Source organism: Linepithema humile, chromosome 6, assembly GCF_040581485.1.
Source record: "Linepithema humile isolate Giens D197 chromosome 6, Lhum_UNIL_v1.0, whole genome shotgun sequence".
In the NCBI taxonomy this organism is placed as follows: domain Eukaryota; kingdom Metazoa; phylum Arthropoda; class Insecta; order Hymenoptera; family Formicidae; genus Linepithema; species Linepithema humile.
Genome location: NC_090133.1, coordinates 26135557 through 26162174, shown reverse-complemented (window position 1 = coordinate 26162174; position 26618 = coordinate 26135557). Strand labels below are relative to the sequence as shown.

Sequence of the window (26618 nt, the reverse complement as noted above, 5' to 3'; positions counted from 1 at the left end):
TACGCATCCTCTCTTTCTTTCTCTTTTATATGGACTCTCGAGCGCACGTGCTCCTCGTAAAAACGGCCGCGATATTAGTTACACCTACGAGTCTTTAAAGTTCCTACCGAAGCCGAAGGCCCGTATTCTCGCCGCGTGTTTAGCGCTATGTGTTAGTGCCTGTAGAATCCTCGTCGTCTATTGACACAGAAGGTTTTCCTCTATTTTGGGCAAATGAATTTCAAGCGCAAGCGGCCGCCGCGTTTAACGTTAAATATACATCGAGAATACGAGAAAGCCGAAGTTTCAAGTCGATTTTTTCAAATATCGTGATCGCAAATATTACTTATTTACTATGTTTTTTTTATCAATTCCGACGAAACTACTGTTTGAACTTGCACTTGGTGAATCGATTCGTGGACCGACAACAGGATTCGTCCATCGCCCGACGCTTGTAGATGACGAAGAAACGATCGTCGTTCATTCCTCGGGTCGAGGAATTCACGTTTTACGTGGCTCTCCTCGCCGAAGAATGCGTCAAAGTACGCAGGCCGAAGTAACGGGGAATCCTCTTAGGGCAGGCTGATCCGCTTCCCCGGACAATCCTGTCCAAAGGAAGTCGCGCCGCTCGCAAGCGAGATCGATAAAACTGAGAGTGTTTTCACGACTCGCGCCCTCGCATCACGACCTAATCAGTTTTCTCGGACGGGGATTAGCGCGCCTCTCACGCACGCCATTAGCTTCGATCATACGTGACAGGAAATTTATCTCCGCGGGTGAATAATTTGCCTGGGAAGCTCCGTGCCCAATTAGCCGAGCATCGTTTGTCCGAAACTCGCCGTATTAATAATAATAATAAACAGAAAGAGATTTTTGCGCACGGCGAGCACGGGAGGAGGGGTTGCAATACAATTTTTTTAAATTAAATACGGCTTGACTTTGAAAGAAAGTGATTATCGCTTGGGACATTTCATGACTCTTAATTAAGCAGAGAGGCAAGAGCCTCATTTATATTTATTACTTAAACTCATTAATATTTTAGTCGCAGAAAAGAGCGGTCTCGTGCGACCGCGCTACACTTTGTGGATACTCCCACGTCGTTCTAATCACTCTTCTCCGGTCGGCATTAATATCCCAAACACGGTGAGTACGCGCCGTTACAGTTGATAGCGGGGCGGTTATTAATATACAAGCAAACGGAATTAGCCCGGAGTATTTGAACAAGCCGACGCAAGGGGAGCAGGGCGAGTGTGGGCACGGAGCGAAAAGATGCTTTGATGCTGGCGCTGGCGGCGAGGGTCAAAACTCGCATAAAGGGCCGAAGATACGCCACGTTCTATCGTCATATTATACATTCTATCTCGGCGCGCCGTCAACCACCAACGACTTTCGATGAAAGACACGGAGAAACGTACCGCCGGAATTAATTAAGCGTCCTTCTCTCTCTCGTCGGTGACCCCGTACCTTACTTTGCATTGATTTAAATTTTCTTTCAGATTCTTAACTCAATTTTTAACAAGAGCCAGAGGGGGGGGGGTATCTGTATAATTGCAATTTCCCGTTTTTAGAAAACTCTATTAAATGCCTATCTTTTTGAACTTTCGGAAAATATATGAAATTTTGAAATATGCAGAACCTCTTACATATTGAAATATCGGTAACGAGGATCTCGAGAAAAATCTAGAAAAAAAGGAGAAATTAGGAATTTTCCTTTAAAATGCAAATCATCAGATTGCGAGCAAGTCAAAAGGATGAAACTGAAAGGCGCGCTTTGATTTCGCTCTTGCCACTTTACTTCAAACTAATTTCCATGTTTAAGAAGTCGTAACCCGATCACGACCGTCGGAATGAGGAGGTTTTTCTCGCCCTTTAAAAATATCGACTTGCACTTCGCTGAAACCCGATGAAGTCGTGCGATTCAACGTGTGGAGGAACAGTCTCCGGCTATTTCCGTGCGACGCGTTTCGATATCTTCGATATATCTCGCGGGGTGAACACGAAGGGAGGGAAGGGGGTCAATCGTCGAGTCGGATTTCTTCCAATAACGACGCCGTGAAATCGGATAGATTTTCGCCTCGCGTTTCATCGAATTTATTCTATGAATAGGGAAACGGGATGGGACACGACGCCGCGCACTCGCGCGCTTAATGGAAGGCGAGAAAGACAGAGGCCATTGGTCCATTGAGAGTAACGGTCCCTTCCTGCCACGAGCGTCCATCGATAGTCGAAGGCGAATGCTGGTGGCTCTCTGTCGGGAGATCTCGCGCGTCTTTTTTATCCGGAAAAATTTATCGTTTATTCTACTGCGAGTTCCCCGCTTCGTAACGCCGCGATCGACTGTAAAAGAGGGGCAGAGAGAGAGAGAGAGAGGGGGGGGGGCGTGACATTTAGAAAGTCTAATAAACAATGATGGGACAATTTTGAAGAAACACTATCTTCTGTGTACTTTTATGCTCAATGTCTCGTAAAAGTAAATTATTGAACGCCCGGTTACACGGGTTCGAAGGCGTGCACAAGCATCGTGGAAGGATTTCCGAGGACATCGGGAAAGAATCCACGTAATAGGTCTCAAATAGGCGCGCCGGGAGATTTATTTCCACGGCGATAAAAAGAGCCGATAGTCTTAATTCCAGGCTTAATTTCCGAAGACCCCTTAGATTTTCAAGCGATTACGACCGGAAACCTGCCGAGACCTCGGCGCAGTCATTCAGGAAGAATTTACTTCAAACTGATAATAGAATCCGTGTATAAGGTATCATCCGCAGCCTTGTCGAATCGTGTTGAATAGAAAAGATCTGCGTTTACAGGTGTATTCTGTAAGCAGCGATAAATAATGTATTCTATAAATAATGAGTAGCGAAACTTATCGTATGAGCTTCGAGGTTCATTCAACTCCGCAGCGGTGCTTCTGAGGTAACGATAAAAGTCGCGGTACTTCAATCTTTCACGGCGACTGGCGCGCAATCCACCTTTGAGCATCCAAAGTATTCGGAAACTCGACTGCCGAAAAAGAAAAAAAAGACCACCCTCCCTCGCCATTCCGCTGCCGTCGGATGCTCGTGGTAGCCGAGTTCATCTTGCAGCTGATGAAACGTGGCTGATCGCGGTCGCAGTTCCGGCGAAAAGACCTGCCCGCCCGTCTTGGTTCGCACGTGGCACTCGGGCTTCTATCTGACCGTTTCATCTTCCGCTTCCTTCATCTTCATCCATCCTCGTCTTTCACCCCTTCTCGTCGTCCCCCCGGCATCACCGGTAGTCCTCTTTCTCCCTCGTTCTCCTTTTATCTCTCCTCTTATGCCACCGACCTCCATTTGTCCTCTCCTCCCTCTCGCCCTCCCTCTTTCGCCGTGACTCCGGCTCTTTAACCGCGCCCGTATCTGCATCTAAATGTGCTCCCAGAATGCGAAATTCTTAGGATGTCACGTAGTGATATGTGACTCTCGTAAGCGTGTCCTCCTCGCGGAGACTCGCGTCCTTTACGAAATCGCCTTCCCGGAACGCGACACGACGTCCTCGAGAACATAATTGCCGTCAATGAATGTGCGCAACACGATTTTCTAAGAGCACGAGACAGTGATCTTTCGCAATCTTTTTTCGAGCAACATTTCCGTTTGACGAAAAACGATAGAACGGACCAAACCCGCGTATGTGTATTTATGTCATTTTAGACTTCGTAGATCATTAAATACGGAAAAGGCGCACGTGTGCCATGTGAAAGAGTGCGTAATAATCAGCGGCAAACATTTTACGTCACGAGCGGCAATAATAAATATCAGGTTACTTTCGAGCCGTATCTGTAATAGATTAACTGACTATTAGCTAAATATTTATTAGCCAGATAAGCGCCTGATTTATTCTCCCGCGGTCCGCGCGCGCTCGTGTTACGAAAACTCATTGGCCGCGCCTTAATCGGCATCGACCTATCATCGGGTATTTAAAAAAACATCTTCATCTCTCCCACCGGTGGCGCGATTCACTGCACACGGGATTGATTATTTAAAACTGTCTTATCTAGCGACGTCGTCTGGATTCCTAAGCCGTCCGCCTAACAGCTTTCTGCCTCCACTGCTCTTTTCTATCTGATCCCGATTAGAAGAACGGCGCAGGATTCACCTATCTGTCGTTCGTCATTTGAAGACTTATCGCTCGAAATGGAAATTCAAGACATACTTGTTCTTATCTCTCCCTCCCCTTCCTGCTTGTGTACTCTGTGTCTCGTACTGCAGGAATGCACACATGTACGGCGTCAATTTCGCCAATCGAGACGACCGATTTCGCGCTAACGCAATCGCACTTCCGCTTCTTCCGAGTAGACACGACTCAATATACCCTTTCACCGCTCTTTATCGTCTTTCGCGTTCCCATGGTGCGAGCGATAACGAAGAAAACCGCCGACTATACGACTATATGCAGGGTGGTCTCGCATACCGATCTTTGATAGATTATCTAGAAGCGACTTTATCAACAAAGTGACATCCTTTTGATGGAATCGAATTTAATTGCAGACGATATCTTTAGTGAAAAAAGCCTCGTGTATAAATCGTTGTCAGAGCTTTGTACGTTCAATGATTTTTCAAAATCCAGTCATGTTTTATATTAGATGTTAGATATTTTTCAAAATCCAATCATGTTTTATATTATATGTTAGATATTCTACGAACTCTTTCATTACTTTATTTACGAGCTTCAAACGCGCGACACACTTGTCAATACCGACGAGAAAGTTATGTATGAACCTGAAGCGATTGCTTCGTTTAACGGCAGAGACATCGAGTGCTCGCGAGCGAATAATAACGCGCGGGAAATAGTAAAACTCATTCTCACGGAAACGCGTCGGCGAGTTCTCGAATTGCAAAACGGCCTCGCGCACCGCCTCGTAAAATGTCACCAGGACCGCGCGCATCGAGACCACCCCGTATAATCAAGGAACCTCTTTTGCATGCAGGCGGACGTCGCGTCGAACGAAAAGTATCGATTACAGATTTCTCATCGAACGTCCGCGGCATTCAGAAACAAATCGCCTGCAGTATTAAACTATCCTTTGATTGCCCTACTGTGAAGGCAACTATTTTGTAAAAATTACGACAATAGAATTTTCTTTTTTTTTATGTGTGGATTCTAGAAGCGAATTTTAAAAAAATATCTATTTATATTTTCCACACACACACACACACACACACACAAGCACAATCATATTTTAAGTCAAAGAGGTACAAGTTGATTAATATGACTGAAATACTTCTGATTTGCAAATGCACTTTCTACAGAAATGCATTTCACCTATTTATTAAGGCAAATTGCAGATTCGATTTATTTACGAGGAATTAAAGTCGTGCCGTATATATTTGAACGAGACAAGTGCGATTCGGGAGTAATTTGTGATAAGATAAAAAGCGAGGGGCCGTAAAATTTCGTATCAAGTGAGCACGAATCGCGTCGTAAAAAACAAATTTATTTTTGTCCGTTCAATTTCCCTTGTTAACTACTCATCAGAGAGCTTAAGAAAATTTATCCCCACTCGCGCTCGCCGCGCGATGTAAAATCATTAAACTGAATTAACGCGCGAGTCGTAAAGCCGAGTTTCTTCGCGAAGCGCTCGTTAAGCATTTCTGAATTAATTATTAAGGACCCGGTGAGCCAGATTCTCGTTTACGCGTAATTTTCTTATACTTTCGTAAACTACGACCGATCTATTAAAAATTAATCGCGAGAGTTCCGAATATGGATAGCTGGTTACAGCACGTCCGTCCGTGCAAATTTACTGTTCGTGCGGAAGGGAAAAATGGCCGTAATTAGAAAGAACCGAGCCAAGTATAAAGAGGTGGAAGAGGGGGACGACGAGTAATAAACTTCACGTGCGTATGACGGAGCCATGCGCGTTTTTCACGTTCGTTAAATCTCGCATACTAATTATTCGCGGAAGTCAATCCAATTATTTGCCCTCAGTGGCTACCAGCGATTATTTATCCGGATGCGCGCAGAAAATCGCGAGCCTTCGGGATCCGCCACGTAAATTTCTTGCGCGACCGAGCACTCTCCTCGACGCTAACTAAAAAGCTGCGTCGACGAGCAAGTCTGGTTTAATAGCACGAAGCAAAAAGCTGTACGTCATTAGAAAGCACAAAGTAGCAGTGGTAGCACAGTAGAAGTAATTTATTTAAAATATTTACGATGAGAAGTATAGTTATTCGATGGTAAAAAACACATTTCTTTATTTTGCAACTTGCAATTAGCGATCGCTATTTCGATTATTGTGCGGCTTAAATGACCGGACGTAATGCGATTCCGCCCTTGCGAAAATATACATAGCGAAGCGAATCTGGCACATTTTTTCTAGTCGTTGAGCATGTAATATTCACGCGTTCTGGTTACACACAGACGATTTGTCGGCAGTGTCTGAACTGGGGCGGAATTCCTGTTGCCCTCGTCGTCATGCCGAACGGTCAGAAAATCTCGGGAATGCCGTTTTCGCTTTCGTCGGTGTCATCTCCCTACGGCGAACCTCGGAGACACAATCGACTGACCTCGCGCGCGGAACGAAATTAATGCTAATCCCTCGGAATTAATTCTACGAGGCGAATGATTGAATGGAGGTGGATTATTCTGGTACGCGCCATCGGTCACACGACGGAGTCGCGCGGCACAGCGAGCCGTTTCCACGGGATTAATCACCCTTCCCCCGTCTGCGTTTCCTTTCCTCCTGCCACTTGGTGGAGGATGCTTTTTTTCCGCGTTTTATGACCTCGTGGCTGGATTACTATCGACTTTTTCGAAAGCGCGCCACCGTGCGCTTTGACAAATAATGCATGATTTTTTGTCGCGGCCGCCGGCGCCACCCGCGAGGCATTTCACAGCGGAGTTTATTTTTAGGAGCTTTGCGAGAGCTGACAAATGTCAATCGACACCGTCGATTCTTTTATGACGCGGGATTATGGCAGCTTGGGCTCGATTGTAACACCTGCGATGATTTCAGTCTCTAGTCGCAACAGACAATAATAGGATAAAATCCTTTACAAAAAATTAAAAGTAAATCCTCCCTTAAAAAAAAACCACAGTTGCAATATATAGTTTTGTTTTACGCAAAAAAAAACTGTAAAATTTTGTAACAATTGATTTGATTCCTCGAAATACTTCCGGGGTCAAAGGAATCGTGCACGCTTCGTGTAATTTTTTTATCGCGCATCAACTTCGGAGATATTAACTCGCTGAAAGCTTTATTCCACTTATCAGATCACATTACGCAACATAAGCTGCAGTTATCGTAAATCATATTACGCGTGAATTTGAGATAGCGCGGCGACTGGATTGGGCATGGCGAGATTAAGTCGCATTAATGAATCGCGCGATCCTCGTAATCCCGATTTCCGATAGTCGCCCTTTGTTCCCGTAACGGGAGATCGTCTTATCTGCTAACCGCGGGGATGACTCGGGTGATTCACACTGACACACGCGCAAGCTCTCGCGCGGTGTTATCTATTTATTGAGGGCGACACTGACCCGTGCGATGATCGGCATCGCGCTCGCTCGTTGGTTTATCACCGACGATCTTGGCATCTGCATCGACTGATCTCTCTTTTTTTCTCTTTCTCCGTCTCGGCGCACGCATCGAGTGACTATGCAGGTTAAAAAAAAGTCAGTTCTCCCTCCATCCCCACCTCCGTCGTGGTCGCCGACATTAACGATACCTCAACGGGAGGACGAAACAGACGAATGATCGTTTATTAGAACTGATAGCGTTTTAACTGGCTGAGATATTTCAGGCGAGTGAACGAAGCAAGACGAAGCAAGACGAAGCAAGACGAAGAAGCGACGAGGGAGGGGAACGAGGAGAGATCTATAGCCTATCCAGTCCGAACCATATGTCTGTACGTCTCTGTGTGTATGCGCGGAGTGTGAGTTTGAAGCGTGTGGGCTTGAATTCCGTCCGATTAAGATTTAATTTTTAAATCACGACCGCTCGCTCTCTGTACGAATCTACATGATTGCCGAGACACGTGCCATCCTGCAAAACGTGATTGTGCCTCGCTCGCCATTCTCCACGACCGCAATCTATCCGATGGTGTTTATTCCTGGCAGGGGTGAAGTTTCACGACAGATGGCTGAAAACCTTGATGACGATTTGTCGATGTGCTCCAGTGATTACATTCGATCGAGCAAGTGATTCGTATCATCGGCAGGCAAATATTTGCAACCAGCAAGTATAACAATCCTCGGGACATTTTGAAAGATAATAAAATTGAGAGATAATAAATATTATTACAATATGTACTAATATAAAATTGAAATGCCTTTGAAATAATGATAAATGGTCGAATATTTCAAAAGGATAATGATGTCTTTCACGGAAACTCTCGGTTCCTCCGACTACAATTTCGGTTCCTTTGACTACAATTTCTTTTGAAAAGAATTCTAAAAATTCTGCAAATCATTATGCGAGCCGCGTCGTTAATGGATCGAATTCTCGTAGATCTTGAACAAATGCTGACCTAGCCCAAACGGAGGTCGGCTCGCTCGACAACGGCTGCATAACAGCCGAACAATTCCTGGGAACCACGCACGCATGCGAGCGTGCGGCATTATGCGCCGCGTGTCAATCTCCATTGCCGGGCGCCTTCCGTTTTCATGAGGATTAATAAAAGCCTCGTATACAACGGCGGGAACTGCATATAGACCGTCTTGTATAAATATTGATTTCCAGTGTTATCGCCCTCCCCCGAAATATTGCGACCAGAAATTTAGGTGTTTGATACTGTCATCGAGCTGTCATGTCGAGTTTGCCGAACGCGATGTACGACAAATATCGTGTCTATGAAACGCTCCGATTATTCTGTCATCACGCGCGACTGTCGTGAATAGAGCCTGGTGGTCTTTCTTCCACCTTCTGCTCTCTTAAAGCGCAACAATTATACATACATTCGGTAAGGAAAGCGGAACGAGAGATATTCTAGGACAGAAAGTGCAGCTAAAACATCGACAAAAATTGTTTTTTCACCGTTCCGTCTATTTCGTATTTGGAGCTCCGAGGAAGCTCGTAAGATATTCTTGTCTTCTGTCATCTGGATGTTCCATCGCCGAGCGATGACAAAAATCGGAGCGTTCCCCCGATCTCTGGATTTAACTTTCAAGCCGCGGATTCATTACGAACGACGTCGTATTCGAGAAACGTGGATATAACTCTCACAAGACTCGCGGCGCACCCGAGTCCAAAAGTAGTTTCTAGGAATTAAAATCATAAAAGCGGCGGCCACAGTGAATACGAAATACCGTGCAGCTACCATCTGTTTCCCAGGCGAGGGCGAGGACGAGCGCGCGCGCAGGTAGGCCCTCCGCACTCAGCGACATAAATCCGGCCTTACGTCGTTCCCCTTTTGACGGATCACGAATTCACGAATGAATTAATGGGATCGCGAGCGGAATACGGCACACACACACATACACACACACACACACACACACACACACACACACACACACACAGGGAGAAAGAGGTCGGCGAGCCGCGGCTCTCGGCTCGAGCGCAACTCCGTTTCGGCCGGGGAAAGGTCAAACGCGGACCGAGAAGTGCGCGACCTCGTCCGTCGCCGCGTTTTACGACGCCAATTGTACGTGAGCCAGGTTGCAGCTCTGCCTTGCATAGTCGATGCCGCGTTTGGTATACGCCGACGGTGTACGTGCATTCTTTACCCGCGCAATCGTGTGTGTCGTCTTTATCGATCTGCCCTGTATACAACGAGTGCCGGCGGTGCGCTCTCACCTGGCGCGTTCGCTCGCCGAAATCGCATTCACGCGGCAGGAAATTCAATGTTTGTCATTAACAAATAAATCGCGATTGATAAAATTGATAAATTAATCGCGTAAACACGGAGACTTCCAGAGTTATACAAAATGTATATAAATTCCGTTAGAATTAAGCAACGGCACGTAATCTTCCGTAATTTCAAGCTCCGCGGCCGCAAGAGCGGCAGGTAAAAAAAAGCTTTGCGCGGTACCTTTTCGAACGCGTCCTGCCTACCGACGAGATATCTATTAGGATGGCAAAGCCTCTCCTAATGCATCTGTACGTTTCCCATTACGATTCGGCGCGCGTGGGTTAAACTAACGAGACCGGGCGACCGAAGTGAGGGCGCGCGAGAGGAGGGTAGCGGGAGCGAGGGTCTAGCGGCGGGGCGATCGGCGGAAGAGGACAGAGAGGGCCACCGGGGTGGTAAGAAGGAGCACGATGGAACGAGAGATAATTTGGAAACGACGGAGAGAGAACGGGATGCGAATAGCGTAGGCGAAAAGCGAACGGGACCGAAAGTGGGATAGGGAGAACAGAGGGAGGGAGGGAGAGAGAGAGAGAGGACGGGAGAGAGCGTGCCACGGCTGAGTTTCCATCTCGATTGGTGCGGGTTTCCATGACGACCGGTACGTGACCACGTTGCCCATGGGGAAAACAGCGGAAAGAAAGGGGTGGAAGGCGAGGGGGACGCACGGCGGGACACGAGAGTGTCATGGGCGCAGCAACCGGTGCGCGCCTTCTCCGTCCTGCTCGTCTCCCTTTCATCGACCCGGGTGAGCGGAGAGGACGACAAATAAATGGATACAGAATACAATGATGAGAGACCGAGAGAATGAGAGAGAGAGAGAGAGAGAGAGAGAGAGAGAGAGAGAGAGAGAGAGAGAGAGAGAGAGGGAAAACTGGTAAAGCAATTGCGAGCTCACGTGCAATCGGTCGTCACTTGGAAAACTTTACAGTCAACGCGGAAGTCCGTCAGTTCAGGCGAAATGGATCGTCGCGAATTGTTGCAATTGAATTTGTCAATTTTCAGCGAGACGATGTTGAGTGTACGTTCTTTCTTCACGCCTATCCAATTTCGATTTCGGAATGCTCCAACATGTTCAATTGCTCGTAATAATAATCGAATATGATTAGAGGTTTCTCAAACAATTGTTGTTCTTAATCAGCAGTATTGTATTATTTTTCTATACTAATAATTGACGCTATTATACTTTCCATGGCAATACAACTCGAGATTTTGTTAAGTTTAACTGTTCTTGCGCGATCGAAAGAATACGAAACGCAAACGAGCGATATTTAGCGACGCACGAGAAGAGGCATAATGATTCGAGCGGATCGAAACACAACTCGAGCGACCCCTCGGTACGGTCTCTCTTCACCGACGGTGGATTGCCAATTTGTCGGAGGGTCGAGCGGCCAGGATTCGCATCGTACACTTCTCTCTACCCCCTCAAAGGACCTCCGCAGCGCGGGAACCCCGACAGCACAGAGCGACTATCCGAGCTCTCGGTATGCCGCTCGCACACACGCACACTCGTCGCGAGACTAAAATCCACGCGCACGCACGCAGAATCGATGATTCATCCCGAAAAGCCGACGTTGCCCCGAAATAAGGTGCCGATCGAGCGGTGGCGGCACGAGAGAGAGGTGTTCCGCCGGCTTTTCCCTCGGCGCGAGACGAGCATACCAAGCGTTCTTTGGTAGCCGAGGGTCGTGCGGAGGAAGCGGAATAGAAGTGACAGTCGGAGCGAAAGTCAATTTGAGAAAAGCCTGACTGAGCGCGCCGGCGAAAGAGGGTAAAGCGGAAGGTGCGAGAACGGAGCGTCCGTCCGTTTCTCTACGCGCGGACGTCGGAGGTCGTCGATCGACCCTTCCTTCCTTCCTCCGTCGCGCGATCCTTCACGATTTCCCGACGTCTCGTCGTATCGACAACACGTATCAGATCTCTCCCTTCTCGGAGAAAGCTATTCTACGTCTGTGTCAGCTTGTTGCGCGCCCGAAAGCGAATTCCGTCCCTCGCTTGACGAAAGTGAGGAAGCGAACTTGGAATTGCTATGGAACTGCCATAGAATGTGTAAAGAAAAATGTGATAGTAATCGCAAATATATTGAAACAATTTTCTCATTTTACATATTTCATTATAATTTCATTTTCATCCTGAAAATTCATCTCGTTCATTGATAAAAATTTTTTTCTACCTGTGGAATTTTTTGCGGTAAAACTTTTATGCAATATACACTGTTCATTAAGTAAAAATTAGAAACAATTTTTTATAATATAATTTTCTATATGATATGCAATGTTTATAGAAAAAAGTAGAGCATGAAAATAAAAATAGAAAGTAAAAATTAGAAATAAAAAAGTTATAAGGATAAATTTCAACGAGTGTTAATTGTCACCATTTTCAGCTATTGTCTAAAAATTAATTTCCAAGCACAAAGTGCTGCTGGCCGTTTATAAAATACAAATTAAAGATAAATTGTTTAAATATAATTTTTTATACGATATGCACCATTTACAGCAAATGAAAATCAAACATAAAAATGCGAATAGAAAATAAAAGTGAAAAATGAAATAATTATGAGGAAAAGTCAGCGAGTATTAATTGCGAGCATTTTCACTCACTAACTAAGAAATGTCTTTCGATTTCCTTGAGCTCGCAGTATTGTTTCGTACTTGGTATGTAATCATTCTATAGCGAGTACTTGGCAAACGCATCAATGAAGTAGCAATCTTTCTAAGTATAGTTCAACGAAACGATACTCACGTATCGAATCATTCCAGCTTGGCAAGTACGTATCGCGGGCCTGATTCCATCCCCGGTGAATACCTCCTACTTATCGCGTATGCCTTGCCGCGCTTCCACTGCTGACCTCGAAATTCTGTGCTATATTCGCCCGCGCAGGGTGTTGCTCGATTAAGAAGTTGGCGTTCTACGTATCGCGTACAAAGGGCGAGGTCCATCTAGACCGGAGATACATACATCCTCGATCGGTATCGGTACGAGTTCGTTTATAGACCGCGGCGGGGCGACCGGGAGAGATGTTAAGAAGATCGTGTTTAACGACCTTTTAGAGCCGAGCGATCGGTCGGCTTGTGGTTTTACCGCGCCGGATATCGTCCTACGTGTAAGACACGCGCAACGAGAGCAACACGCGGGGTTAAGCGCGTACCGCCGGTTACATTGTATCTCGCGGTGGTCTGGCTAGCATCCGCGAGAGCCCGGGTAAGATTGGATCTGCGAGTATCGATCATGCATCGAGATGAGCCCGGGCCGGGGCTCTTGCGCGCTCCATTCGAGTACTAATGGAAAGACTGGTATTCATGTGAACGGCCTTCGGGGCCTCTGCAGGCCGTTGCCTCCGCATTCGTGCCTCCTTCTCTTCCGATCTTGCCTCTCTTCTTTCTCTCTCCCTTTCACGCTCCTTCTTGTTCTTGCCGCGCTCCGTCTCTCTCTTCGCACGCAAAGCCGCTCCTCCTTCCTCCTTCGCACGCTCACTCCCCGCCTTCCTTTCTTCCTTCTACTTTCAGATCCCTATATCCGTCATCCGGACCGCGTCGTTAGACGAGACTCTCTGTTTATTGACGCGAGTCCTCGAGCGGCTCCTTGCTCCTCGTTTCCTCCTCGATGCCTTCGTTGCCGTTCGCCGTGTGCGGGATGTATATCGTGCGGCTGTGTACGTCCGTGTAATATATGTGTGTATGTGTGCGTTCGCGCAGCTTAATGCGCTTTCATCTGAAATCTCGACGGTGCCACGCGCGTCTTTCCACGAGAATTTCGTACCGCGGGATCAGAGATAATGGACTCGGGGGAAGGCGGCGGTATATATTGACGGTACAAAATGGAGGGCGGACGAGAAGGAAACGATGGAGGGATTCTGATTCTCCGTAGGCTTGTTTCTAAGTCTTATTAAAGTTGGTCCAACTTCCCCGCGAGACGTAGCCGCTGAAATGTCATCGCGGAGAAAAGTACAAGATAAGGGATAGACCGGATGGATTAACAACTGACCGGACGGATCTGAACGATTTTCCGCACATTGACGTTTCCAATCTTTTTGCTTTTACATCCAGTAATAAAAAGTATAATAATCTGTTTGCCTCATCATTTTCCAGTTGCGCTCACAAAGACATTCGTACGAAGCTTGAATGCTGAGAAAATATATAACGAGCGTTGTGTCGTTTACGAATCAATTTAAAATCATCGTATGTTTTGTTTCGTCCTCATATTTTTTCTTAATTTCGTTTAGATAATTAATTTAGAATAAAAAGGATATTTATATTTTTCCGATGAAACAAGGAAGTAATTTGATTTCTCCGTCACTTGTAATTATGACTATTTATTGTAATTATGACAATATATTATTATTGAAAAAATAAAAAATGTTATTAAAAATTAATTAGCTAGAAAAAGTGTAGATAAAAGAAAGCGTAAGAAATCTACTACGATCCCTATTTTCCCGTTGACACTGTTCGACAAATTTGCGCTTCATCGCGATTATGAAATAAATGCGCATCTCTTCGTTCGGCAGCAAATATTCTGTGCCTTCAACCAAATTCATCGTGACTAGATCCCGTTTGGTGATAATCATTCGGCGTTGCGGCGAACTGGGTGCATTCGGGTCGCATCCTCCACTTGACCGGCGTGTTCTGCGCGCGCGGAACGAATTTATGCACATGTATGCGCGACACGGCCTCGGCGTGAATGCATTGGAGTGTGTCAGGAAGAGAGAGAGAGAGAGAGAGAGAGAGAGAGAGAGAGAGAGAGAGAGAGAGAGAGCAAAGGAGAGGGAGGAGAGGAAAAAAGAGAGAGGGAGAGAGGGCGAGCGACGATCCGTTGCGCGTTCCCTATCACGAGGAGTAATTGACTATATAATGGATTCCTGCGACTGCGATACGTCAAACTGACAGGTCCAGGGGCGCGCGTCGAGAGAGTCTGCCGTTCGGCGCGCGCGACCGCATCCTTCGATATTAAACCCAACCCCCCGACGAGAGCGCGAGAACCCTCCGGCTAATTCGTGACGATTTTATAAAGCTGACGCTTCCTCCTACGTGCTAACCGGGGTGAAACGGGGCCGAGTGTGAACGTTCGAATTAGCATAAAACTATACACGAGTCGGGCGTATCCCCCTTTTTGCGGGGGACGAGAGAAGAAATTGTATCGGAGCATGTGGTACTGTTAGGTATATTGACCCTGACTCACAATTGTGAAGTGGAGGGTCATAAGCGGCATCATCAAAATTGCTCCTCCGAGCGATAATTACAAATATTTGTCCCGATAAAAATGTATATATCATATTGGAAAACAAAAATAGAACTTAATTTTCCTTTTGTCGCGTCCCGCAGAAATAAATCGGCAAATTGATCATTTTCAAATAAAACAATGTATTTCCCATCCGGTTGTTTAATGTATCGTGCAAAAACACGAGAGCACGTTAATTAACTCTATATCTACATCGTTAATCGGCTTCGCCGAGATTGTACCGCTTTGAATCTCTAAAAGATCCTCGAGCGCGCGCGGGGAAATTCAAGCCTGTCCGATTCAGTTCACGTGGCCTCGCGCTCAGCCCTTCTCGTTACCGCATGACGCGCGCTGTCTCGTCAGGGGCGTTCAGCCCTTCTGACACGCGACACGCCGATGACGTGCGCAGCGCTAACTCGAAATATTACGACGACGGTTAAGCTCATTACAGATGGGTGGTTATCGCAAGACAGACGAGCCGTCATCGGTCGTCCGACAAGTAGCAAGGTCCATCGACGGCGGATTCGACGGAAAAAAAAAGGTGGCACGGCTCGAAAACTCGTTTCTCTAAAATAATCATGAATCCTAAAAAGATATCCTTCTGACACGTCGGTGAAACTTAACGAGACTGACATAACGTGTGATCGTTAAATATATTATAATCTTATGTGAAGCGGATTCTTCCTGTAAACATCCGTGTCTTAATACCGCTCTGTGATGAATGATCACAAATTCTCAGAAATCATATCTCAGCGCCGGTTATCATAAATCAGGAATTATCGCTGGCCGATTATGTCTTCTTCGATCATCGTTCATGTTAGCAAGATAATGATTTTTCGTTAACAAGAACGAAATCTTTTTTTCTCGCGCGAATGCATCCGTGTAGACACCGTTACCATCCTGCCGATACAATTTCGCCTCGCGCGCGCGGCAAAATAGAAACATCGGGCGTCGGATATCGGCGTAGCCGAATTTCGCGATCCCCCGCTCGAGGAGTCGATCTTCGCGTCGTAAATCTCGCGCCTGGAAATTGCTTCTCCCAGCAGCGGCGTTTCGATCCTGCGGCGGAGAACGATTTGTCCTTTTCTGGAAGGAAGATCCCCACCCTGGAGCGTTTCCCCGGCTTCGGAATAATCCAGAAATAAATTCTCACCCGACACCTTCTCCCTTCTCGGGCTTCTTATTTCGCACAACGATTCTTTCTCCCCTCGTACGCATCTATATACGCGTATTTCCGTAAACGCATATATAAGAGAGGGAAAATGAGATATTTCGGTTAAGTGCCGAAAAACGTGCGGTGGAAATACTCCTTAAACGGTCTTCCTGCCAATCTTTCGTCCTGAAATACGGTTATATCGGTTTTCGGGGTGCGCAGAATAAACGGTTACATAAAGTTTTCGATTGGCGCGTGGCGCGACCACCCCTGCCTATGCCGCGTCCGAGGGATGGCCACACACCCTACCCGGGGATACACATATGTGCACTTGTTCGCCCGTAACGGACGGACTACCCTCATCCGGACGCTGTATTGTCGCGGACGATCTCTATACCATTGTATTTAAAACGGCGATCATTTCGCGAGTCGGACATGCTCGAGTTAATGAACTTCCTACGAGAGGATAATGACAGGGGCTCTCGCTATTAAATTTGCTTCTATATACTCTGATCCACCAAAATTGGTACTCATGCCCTTAAAACTCTAACAATGGCGCTTGTTCACGCTATATATGCAAATAAATTTGAATACTTGAGAAAGAAATAAAGATGGATTAAAATAAATTTATTTCTCACATATGTAATACTTTTAATAATGCTTTAATGTTAGTAATCTTCAAACACTAAACTCTAATAATCTTTTGTTAGAATTTTAACAAAGACGTTGTCCACATTACGCAAATTCCGAACACTTGCGAAAAATAAGATTAAAAGAAATTCATTTCTCACGTATGTAGCATAGATACTTCCAACATTTTTAATCTTAAGAAATAATATAAAATATAGCAAAGCTAAAAGTCCAATAGCAGCGATCTTTCATTCCTCGTAATTTCATCATGAACGCAATTAGCGCCGGTTCTCTCGAGGTGTCGGCCAAGTGACGGTAAGAAGAACGGGGAGAAAGTTCGATCGCGTCTCGACGCGGTACGTGTCCGTCCAGTGAGAGCGGTCCATAGTGTCGGAGTGCACGTAGCACGACGGAGGAGAGAGCCCCTACGTGCCTGCCGATGCAGCCTCACCCCAAGGGCGAGGGTTAACCCTCCTCCCGACACGGGAGAGAGAGCTCAATATATATTAAGATCCGCGGAACCCCTCGGACTAAAAGTTCGTAACGCGCGCCTGCCCTCGCGTCCCTCGTCCGAGTCTCTTCCTACAGACTCTCGCTAACCTCCCTCTATCCGGGGCTACGCCGTCGGAATTGCGATTATGGTGGCGATATTACTGGCGTAGGGGCAGTTCCCTATCCGCGAGGGTGGCAGCTACCACGTCCATGTCTATCTTCTGTACACTTCTTTTCTCGTTTTATCCCGCGCGCTCGCGCACACCACCCGAGCTTATTGGCTTTACTTCTGAGCCATCGACTCGTATCTATTTACTGCTACGGTCTGATCCGCGAGAAAAACCATGGACGATCTCCTTTTCTTAGGGTAGCTGCGTGAGCGTCCCGGTGAGTGGCAGGTAGCTTCGACCACGTTGGCCACATGGCTCCCAAAATGTGCCACCTTTTGTTCGTTTGGTCTTTTCACAAGCGGATTATTGATGTCGAACCGTGCGGGAACAAGACTAATAGTTGGTTTAGAGTAATGAAAATCGACCGGCACAAAGTATTTTGCTCCGATCCTCACAACAAAGGATTACGGTAAACTGAGACGTAAAGAAGTTTTATTTCGACTCTGGGGATATGGAAAACAATAACGAACGAAATGTGACACTTTAATGGAGCTTGTAATTTATCATTCTACGGTGGTATCGCTATTTCCCTAAAAAAGTAATGGCCGAGAAGAACCGATGGTTCGCACGTGCTGTCTCTCCGTTCCGTAGGCGTATAGCGGCGGAAAATAGCGAGACAGGTCTACCTGCTGCGAAAACGGTAAAGTGCGATCGATACCCGACCGCAGAGACCTAACCACGGCATAGTTTTCGGAGCACTGAACGATCGTCGATCGATCGCGCGATACGCAAATGCACAGTCTTTCAGTGATACTTAATGCAAACGGACAATTGGACACTCAAGAAACGAACTATAGCGCTATTCTGCTAAACCGGATGATATTTTCATGTCACGCGAATATTATGTGATACTTTTAAAGATTCTAAACGAATAAAATTACACGTGAAAAAATATTTGCTAATAATTGGTGATGTAAAAAATTCTAAAAATTATGAAAATACGAGATTTGGTTGCACTTTGAAATATGTAGATCTTTACGATTTCTGTATACATTATAATTTCATTTATAACATAAATGTTAAAATAGAACATTCAACGAAACTTCGCGATAAGTAGCGATCTACCAATGTCGTAACGCAATAACGAGAAAAATGTCTCATCCCGTCTCTGGAAGCATCTGTGCGTGCACGGCTGGCGGAAACAGCACCGTGGGATTGCAATGAGATATGCCGGTGGTTAATCGTCTTTTTTTTGTCTCTTCTTCCGATGAGTAATTTCACGGGACGGTCACGCCAGTGGGAAATCCGTCTCGCCGAAAAATCGACGCGGCGCATTAAAAAGAGGACGATTCTCGGCGCGATTCAATTAAATGCCGCGCGGCATTAACGACGTGCGCGCGCACGCCTCTCCTCCGCCTTTTCCTCGAGATAAAAGCGAGCGTAGACACGGCCGGCGGAAAGGAGGATGAATTTTATCGCCCTAATGAAATTTCCCGAACGATAAAGAACCTCGGCGGAGGCGTCGAAATAAACACGCGGCGGTATAGTGGCGCATTTTTTTTTTTTTTTTTTTTTCCTCGTCTCTCTAATAATCCTCGGACGAAATGTGAATATCGATTGGTGAGAAAATTGGAAAAATAACTATCAGACATAAAAGAGGATGGGCGCAGCGGGTATAAATTTTTATTTTCAATCCACGTAGAGCGTCTTTATACTCATTAATTCAATTACGTTTATGCGAGTGAAAATATTCGCGAAAGAACACACGAGGCGCTTTAAAAGCTGGTGTAAATCCAGTTTCGCAAACCTCGCTAAAAACTATTAATTGCGATCGGTGGCGTGCGAAGGGTATACCGAAGGAGGGAGGCGGGGGATCCGTAATTCGATGCGCGGACGACGGCGAATTGCGGAACTGTTCCTCCGTGATTCTGGCTACCGGCTACTTTCGAGCGCGCTGAAAAAGCTTTTTTTCACCGGCAGCGCTTTAATGAAATTTTTTCGACCTCGTCATCGTCCCCGTAATAATCTCCCCTTTTGCAACCGAGTAGCCGGCGCGACTGAATTTATTGCAGCCCGCCTGCCGGAAACACGTCCGCGAGGAAATCTTCTGGATAAGAGGCTCTACCTCGGCTCTACCGTTTTTTGTCACTCCTTACCTGCCGAGTCTTTCCTGGTCCTGGAGTATGAAATACGCGGGAGCGGAGAGGCGCGTAAGAAAAAGAAAAAAGAGAACGAGGAGAGTAGAAGCGATTGTAGAAAGAGAAAGAGGGGGAGGGGGAGAGAGAGAGAGAGAGAGAGAGAGGGAGAAAAAACGAAAGAAAGAGAGAGGGGTTCCGGTGACGGCGACGAGGACGACGACGATGAATCCTTCTTGCCCCGGTCGGAACTTTTTGCGGTCGCTCTCGGGACGAGCCCGAGAGCCGAGGGGGGCAATAAAACTAATGGTAACGCGCGCCGGTAATTCCTTGCGGTCTGTTTGTCGCAAGTCGACGACCTGGCCTCTCCGCCTCGTCATTTACCGTCGAGGGTGGGATTCTATTGCCCGATGTCGGCCGACGACGACGACGACGACGACGACGACGACGACGACGACGACGACGACAAAGACAACGGCGGGTCGTACTTTCTCGCTTTCGTCGCGGTTGGTGGTAACACCGAGAAAATTGGGTTAGAATCGCAGATTCTTTTCCTTTCATTGTCAAAGACCTTCTTTTGACACGGAGGACACGGTTGCTTTCTAAATATGTTCGAAAAAAGGTCCTTTTTAACCTACATTGGGTTTTCCGTCGAGATTCTTAGTGTAGAATTAAGAGAAAAAGGATACTGAAATAGGGATTAATGTTTGTCTCTTTTCTTTATTCCTGTTACAGTGGGTGGAGGAATCTTTCACGAACTTCGACAAGGGAATCAATTGGCGGAGTTACGTAGTATGCGACGTAGCGTACAACAACGTGAACAATTGGCTGTGGACGCCGTTCGTGGAGCGCGGCCCGGCGAATCGCATGTACATAGAAATCAAATTCACGACCCGCGACTGCTCGCTGTTCCCCGGCAACGCTCTCAGCTGTAAAGAGACGTTCAGTTTGCTCTACTATGAGTTCGACGCTGCCACCAAGGAGCCGCCCCCGTGGGAGCCAGACAGTTACAAACTTATCGGTGAGTGATGATGTAATAATAAAGGCATGGCAATCGAAGAATTCACCTCACAAAGGGAGGACACTGATAATATTTCGAAAATAACAACTTTAAATGCTTCTATTGTTTCCTTAAAAAAACATATTCAAAAATAAGTCTTTAAAAAAATTTTATAATTGACATTTTATTTTTTCTCCCCTTCTTCCCTCTTGATTCGTTCCTTTCTTTAATGAAATGAACAATGTTCGCGATATCTAGAGTGACTTTTCATACCGATTTGGTACATCCGCAGGTCGCATAGCTCCGGGCGAGGGCAGGTTCAATATGAATTCCGAGGTAACGATAAACACGGAGATAAAGTCGATCCCGGTGACGAAGAAGGGCGTCTACTTCGCTTTTCGCGATCAGGGCGCCTGCATATCGATCCTAGCTATCAAGGTGTACTATATCAGCTGTCCCGAGATCGCGGTGAATTTCTCGCGCTACCCGGCCACGCCGACCGGCAAAGAGGTCACGGTTATCGAACAAACCGTCGGCACTTGCGTCCCGAACGCCGTAAAAATTCAAGAACCGACTTCCCTCTGCAAGGGAGACGGCAAGTGGTACCTACATTCGGGTGGATGCCACTGCAAACCCGGTTTTCAGGCTGATGTAGACAAGCAAGAGTGCAAAGAGTGCCCAATAGGCAAGTTCAAACACGTGGCGGGCGCGGAACCATGCGAACCGTGTCCGGAGCACAGTAAAGCATCCGATTACGGTTTCACGGAGTGTCGTTGCGACGCGGGTTATTATCGAGCGGGGAAGGATCCGAAGAACATGCCTTGCACGAGTGAGTATTAAAATTAATGCAAAGCAAACGTTATTTCTATAAAACATTTCTGCCATTCTTTCCATATTTAGGGAAAAAAAAACAACAATTTTAACATGTTCGAAAAATCAAAATTTTTTAGACGTCTTAAAATGTTCAATTTTGTAATTTATAATTATGTTTCTAACTATTCGGTGCAATGGACGCGATGGGCCGCTTGAAATTAAAAGTCACGCGTACGCGAGAGATGGTAGGAATTTGGGGGGACGGCAAGAATCTTCAAGAACACATTTCTTGCAGAACCACCTTCGGCGCCGCAAAACCTGACCGTCAACTTTGTCGATCAGTCCACGGTGATCCTTTCCTGGAACGCGCCGCATATGCAGGGTGGCAGAACCGACACGACTTACAGAGTAGCCTGCGACGCGTGCAGCGTGGGCGTCAAATACATTCCCAGTAATCCCGTGAGTTTCCCCACAAAGCCGTATACATATATACAAGTGCGGATTACGCGCGATAGTTTTTGAATTGAAAGAAATTTTACGCGAAATTGCTTCGATTTTGCGACAGGACATCTTCAACGACACGAAGATCACGATAACCGGCCTGAACGCGGTGACGACATATCGCTTCCAAGTGTTCGCCGAGAACGGCGTGACGCCGTTGTCCGGCAAAGCGGAATACGTGGACATCACCGTTACGACGGAGGCCTCCGTACCGAGCCTGGTGAGCAACGTGCGAATCACGAGCGTCAAGAGTTCGGAGTTGAGCATCAGCTGGGACGCGCCGGTGACCGAAGTCGGTGTCAGCGGCGACAGCGATCTCGTCGAGAGATACGAAGGTAGTAAAGTCGTAATACCACCGTAACGTTGCGCATCGAGATCAATTCGCATCCGGATCGATCATTCGATCGCGCGCGCGCGCGATCGAACAAGCGGCGATGGCGGCGGGATTAATAATCGTCTCGATATCTGATACACAGTGAGGTGTTACCCGCGCTACGACGACGCCACTAATGCAACCGTCATTCAAACGTCCGAGCTGTCCGCCACGTTCAAAGGTCTCAAATCTTCCACGGATTACGCGATACAGGTTCGCGCCAAGACCACCCGCGGCTGGGGCGAGTACACGCCGGTGGTATTTAAGAAGACACCCCACGCGATAGGCCCAGGTAAGCGCGCGGCATCCAGATCTCACATTTCGCAATCCCCCTTTCGCACCGCGTCTCTAATACGAGCGCGTTTTTACGCAGATTACATCGGCGAGGAGGACAACATGCAGGTTAGGATAATCGCAGGGGCGATCGTCGCTGTGGTCGTGCTTCTCGTGATTATCATCATTATGACCGTTCTGATCCTTAGAAGGTAATTGAATCACTTTCACTATCAATTAATATATTCAAAACATTTTTGCCTCATAAATGAAAAAAAAAAAAAAAGATTGCGAACGATAATTCGCGAATTATCGAACTTTCTTCGCAAAGGCGTGAGAAGAACTTTTTTCGCTCAGCTATTTTGCTCAATTTGACTGCTATGCCTTGCGATTTCGTTGCAGCAGGGCCTCGGACGAGTGCAACAAGAAACAGCCAAGCGACTGCGATACTCTGGAGTACAGAAACGGCGAAGGTACGTTCGCAATTAGCACGAAGTTTCTCTCTTTAAAGATTTATATTATTATCGCTACTGCCCCCCTGTCACTTTCATAGTTGTTTCATTACGCCCTCGTGTCTTGTGACTAATATTGGAATCCCTGCCCCCCCCCCCCCCCGCTCTTAGATCCAGCAAGTGTCAAAACTATACCCCCCCCCCCAATATACAAACAGACCCACGATAATACGTTACATTACCCCCCCTCAGTATCGTAGAGATTTTTTTTGCGGATGAGAGTGAGAGGAAGAGAGATAGTTGAACGTTATGTATTATGTAACGCCGTAAAATAAAAATAAAACGAAAAGAAAGCAGTCTGGCTCTGAAATACGTTCGTGCGCGACAAAGACATAGAGAAAAAACGCTCGCTTTCCTACCAAAATTCACAACTGATCTGGCCCCGCAACCTAAGTGCCATTATTCTAACGAAATTCTTTCGATTCTTTCTTTTCATGTGCGATTCCCCTAATCTATCGAACCTGCCTCCATGAAAAATCCATGAAAAAACCCAATGAAACAATGTACACAATCGCCTGCTACTACAGGACTAGTTGTGACCTACAGTAAGTCTTCTCCAAACACCTCAAGTTTTGTTTTTAGGAACTCAGTTTTGTGTAGATTATTTTTGCAACCCCTGTACATGCATTACACTTTCAATCTAAATCATACTCTTATGCTTTTGCATACACACACACACACACACACACATACACGCATACGCATACACATATATTACGTAACAGACACACGCGAGTGTATGTATAACAATTTTGCACGATACCTAATTTTCTTAGATATACATTATGCGTGCTGACGCATTGTGCTTGCGTATGTTTGTTTTATCGCATCGTTTTGCGTGTAATTGCATGTGTATTTTTCATTAGTGCCGATGTTATTATTATTATGTGTATGCTTTTTACATCTGGATTTCACTCATAAAACATATCAGAAGGAACATAAATAACAAACGACGAACGTAAAAGAGAAAAATAAGCTACGCATTAAAAGTACGTTTTTTAATCAACGCGTAAATTACTTGATATCAACAAGCAACCGTTTTTAATCCAGTTTACAATTACATTTCACCTCATTTACACGTTAACAGCAGTTTCCGTGAACCGAGATATTTCTTAAAGCTCTATCACATTTCTCGCTTGTATTGTTAAAAAAAGAAGGAAAAAAAAACGAGATTCATCATTGAACACCAGCCGCTTTTTTGTTTTGCTATTTGTCAATTAGTGTGTTGGTTGTTGTGTTGTTCACAGTGCACTGCAAAATGGACAGTTCACCGATTGTGACAACCCATACCAACAACAAGAGCAAGTCCTCGCGTAAGTCCTTTGTTTCCCAAAGCAATTTCCGTCCAAAATTCTCGTGATCAAAAAAAAAAAAAAAAGATAACACGGTCCGAGCGACAAAAGTTAAAAAACCTAACTGAATGCATCGACACCCGACACTCACTCCGAGTTCTCTACGTTTACTATAGTTTCGCTTTAGTTACGCTACGCTCCATTTTGTTCTTTCTTCACTATCCTAGATGTGCGATATGGATGAAATGTTCGAAAGCAATAAAAAAGCATGCTGCGGCACCGTGATTTCGCACGCAATTGCATCATATTCTTGCATCTAATCTTTTTTTCTTTATTTTTCTTCAAACGATCGTGCCTTGCGATCGCTTTTCTTCTTACCACGATGTATGCGAAACACTTGGATGCTCCGGGACGCTTCAAAACGGAGATTCAAAACGCGTTTGAATGAAAAAGATCGATGGAATTGGAGAGAACTGCGTTTGAGTCGCCCGGAGCATCAAAGATGAGCGATGTTGAATCGCTGAATTTTTTCGTATGTAACGCAATAATTTTGAAATTATTTCACGGCATACGGGCATGCGAAAAATTGTGCGTTGGCATGCGTTGGATCGGCTATGCGCGAGTTCTCGCTAGCGTACATAGACATTTGACATTAAACAGACCAGATTCTAAGATAGAGAGACACATACAAGTAAAGGATGATTCTTTCACTAAAGTGGGAACTAAAAGAGGAGATATATTTTAGAATCCACCTGCGTTTGGCTTTCTTGGTTGTGTCTTGTTTTTTGGAAATTTCTTTAAACTCGTTGACACGAGAGAGAATGTGTGAGTGTTACTTTTCTTTTTTCTTGCGGGATTTGACACGGTTGGCCGAGCGATAGAGCGAATGTTAAGAACGCGCGGTCTAAAGTTCTGTCAAAATTTCGCACCACCGGCCCTCGTGTTAATATAATGAACTCTGTTTTCGTGACGTTGCAGTGACCACGCCGTTGTTCACACCTGCAGTGGGGGTCGCCGCGGCGGGCGCAGGCGGCGCTGGCGGTGCAGGTGCGAGGAGTTACGTGGATCCTCACACCTACGAGGACCCGAATCAAGCCGTACGGGAATTTGCGCGAGAGATCGACGCCGGATACATCACGATAGAGGCCATCATAGGTACGATTCTATATATATATTCTATCAACGACAATGTTTTTTCATCTCTACAAAAAGCACTGTTATCGACTCTAGAATTCTTCGTTACAATTCTGACGATTTTTTACGCCCGCAGGTGGTGGAGAGTTCGGCGACGTCTGCCGAGGAAAGCTGAAATTGCCTCCCGACGGACGAACGGAAATAGACGTGGCCATAAAGACTCTGAAGCCGGGCTCCGCGGACAAGGCTCGTAACGACTTCCTGACCGAGGCATCGATAATGGGTCAGTTCGAACATCCTAACGTGATATTCCTGCAAGGTGTGGTAACTAAGAGCAATCCGGTGATGATTATCACGGAATTCATGGAGAACGGCAGCCTGGATACTTTCCTACGCGCAAACGATGGCAAGTTCCAAGTGCTCCAACTGGTAGGCATGCTGCGCGGCATCGCCAGCGGCATGCAGTACCTCGCGGAGATGAACTACGTGCATCGCGACCTCGCCGCGAGAAACGTGCTAGTGAACGCCGCCTTGGTTTGCAAGATCGCCGACTTCGGACTGAGTAGGGAGATCGAGAGCGCTACGGAGGGAGCCTACACGACCAGGGTGAGCGATAGATTCGAGTTGCTGAATCGATACGAACAGCAGGATACAGAGGGCTCGATCGCGGCCAGGACTACGGCTCCTGGATTAATCGATCTATTCTCAATCGTTTATGTTCAGGGCGGCAAAATTCCGGTACGGTGGACGGCACCGGAGGCGATAGCGTTCCGCAAGTTCACGAGCGCCTCCGACGTCTGGAGCATGGGCATTGTTTGCTGGGAGGTGATGTCGTACGGCGAGAGACCGTACTGGAACTGGTCGAATCAAGATGTGATAAAGTCGATCGAGAAGGGCTACAGGCTTCCAGCGCCGATGGACTGTCCGGAGGCTATCTATCAGCTGATGCTCGATTGCTGGCAAAAGGAACGCACTCATCGGCCGACCTTCGCTAATCTCACGCAGACTCTGGACAAGCTCATACGAAGTCCGGACACGCTCAGAAAAATCGCTCAGAACAGGTAAAAGCATTTACGTCTATTCGCCTGATTTGATCAACGAGTTGCAATCGTAACGCGATAGGATTTCGAATCTTTCTTAGGACAATGCCGTAAAATCGGTGTTAGGAGAAATCTATATCGCAAATTAAATGTCTAGCGAA

At 46.4% G+C, this 26618-nt stretch overlaps 1 protein-coding gene across 15 annotated transcripts in view; it reads left to right on the top strand.

Annotated features, from left to right (window-relative positions):
• The window catches only part of Eph (Eph receptor tyrosine kinase), a 94226-nt gene that overhangs the window by 56376 nt on the left and 11232 nt on the right, over positions 1–26618 (top strand). For 2 of the 15 annotated variants that reach the window (XM_012375367.2, XM_012375362.2), the window contains exons 4-15: positions 20255–20540; positions 20812–21348; positions 21628–21791; positions 21898–22168; positions 22310–22498; positions 22580–22691; positions 22882–22952; positions 23519–23536; positions 24239–24304; positions 25262–25438; positions 25554–26023; positions 26141–26478. In XM_012375367.2, coding sequence (XP_012230790.2) covers positions 20255–20540; positions 20812–21348; positions 21628–21791; positions 21898–22168; positions 22310–22498; positions 22580–22691; positions 22882–22952; positions 23519–23536; positions 24239–24304; positions 25262–25438; positions 25554–26023; positions 26141–26478 — 2699 coding nt within the window. The remainder of the gene's footprint in view (positions 1–20254; positions 20541–20811; positions 21349–21627; positions 21792–21897; positions 22169–22309; positions 22499–22579; positions 22692–22881; positions 22953–23518; positions 23537–24238; positions 24305–25261; positions 25439–25553; positions 26024–26140; positions 26479–26618) is intronic. The other 13 variants (XM_012375373.2, XM_067357629.1, XM_067357632.1 and 10 more) reach the window with 11 other exon arrangements.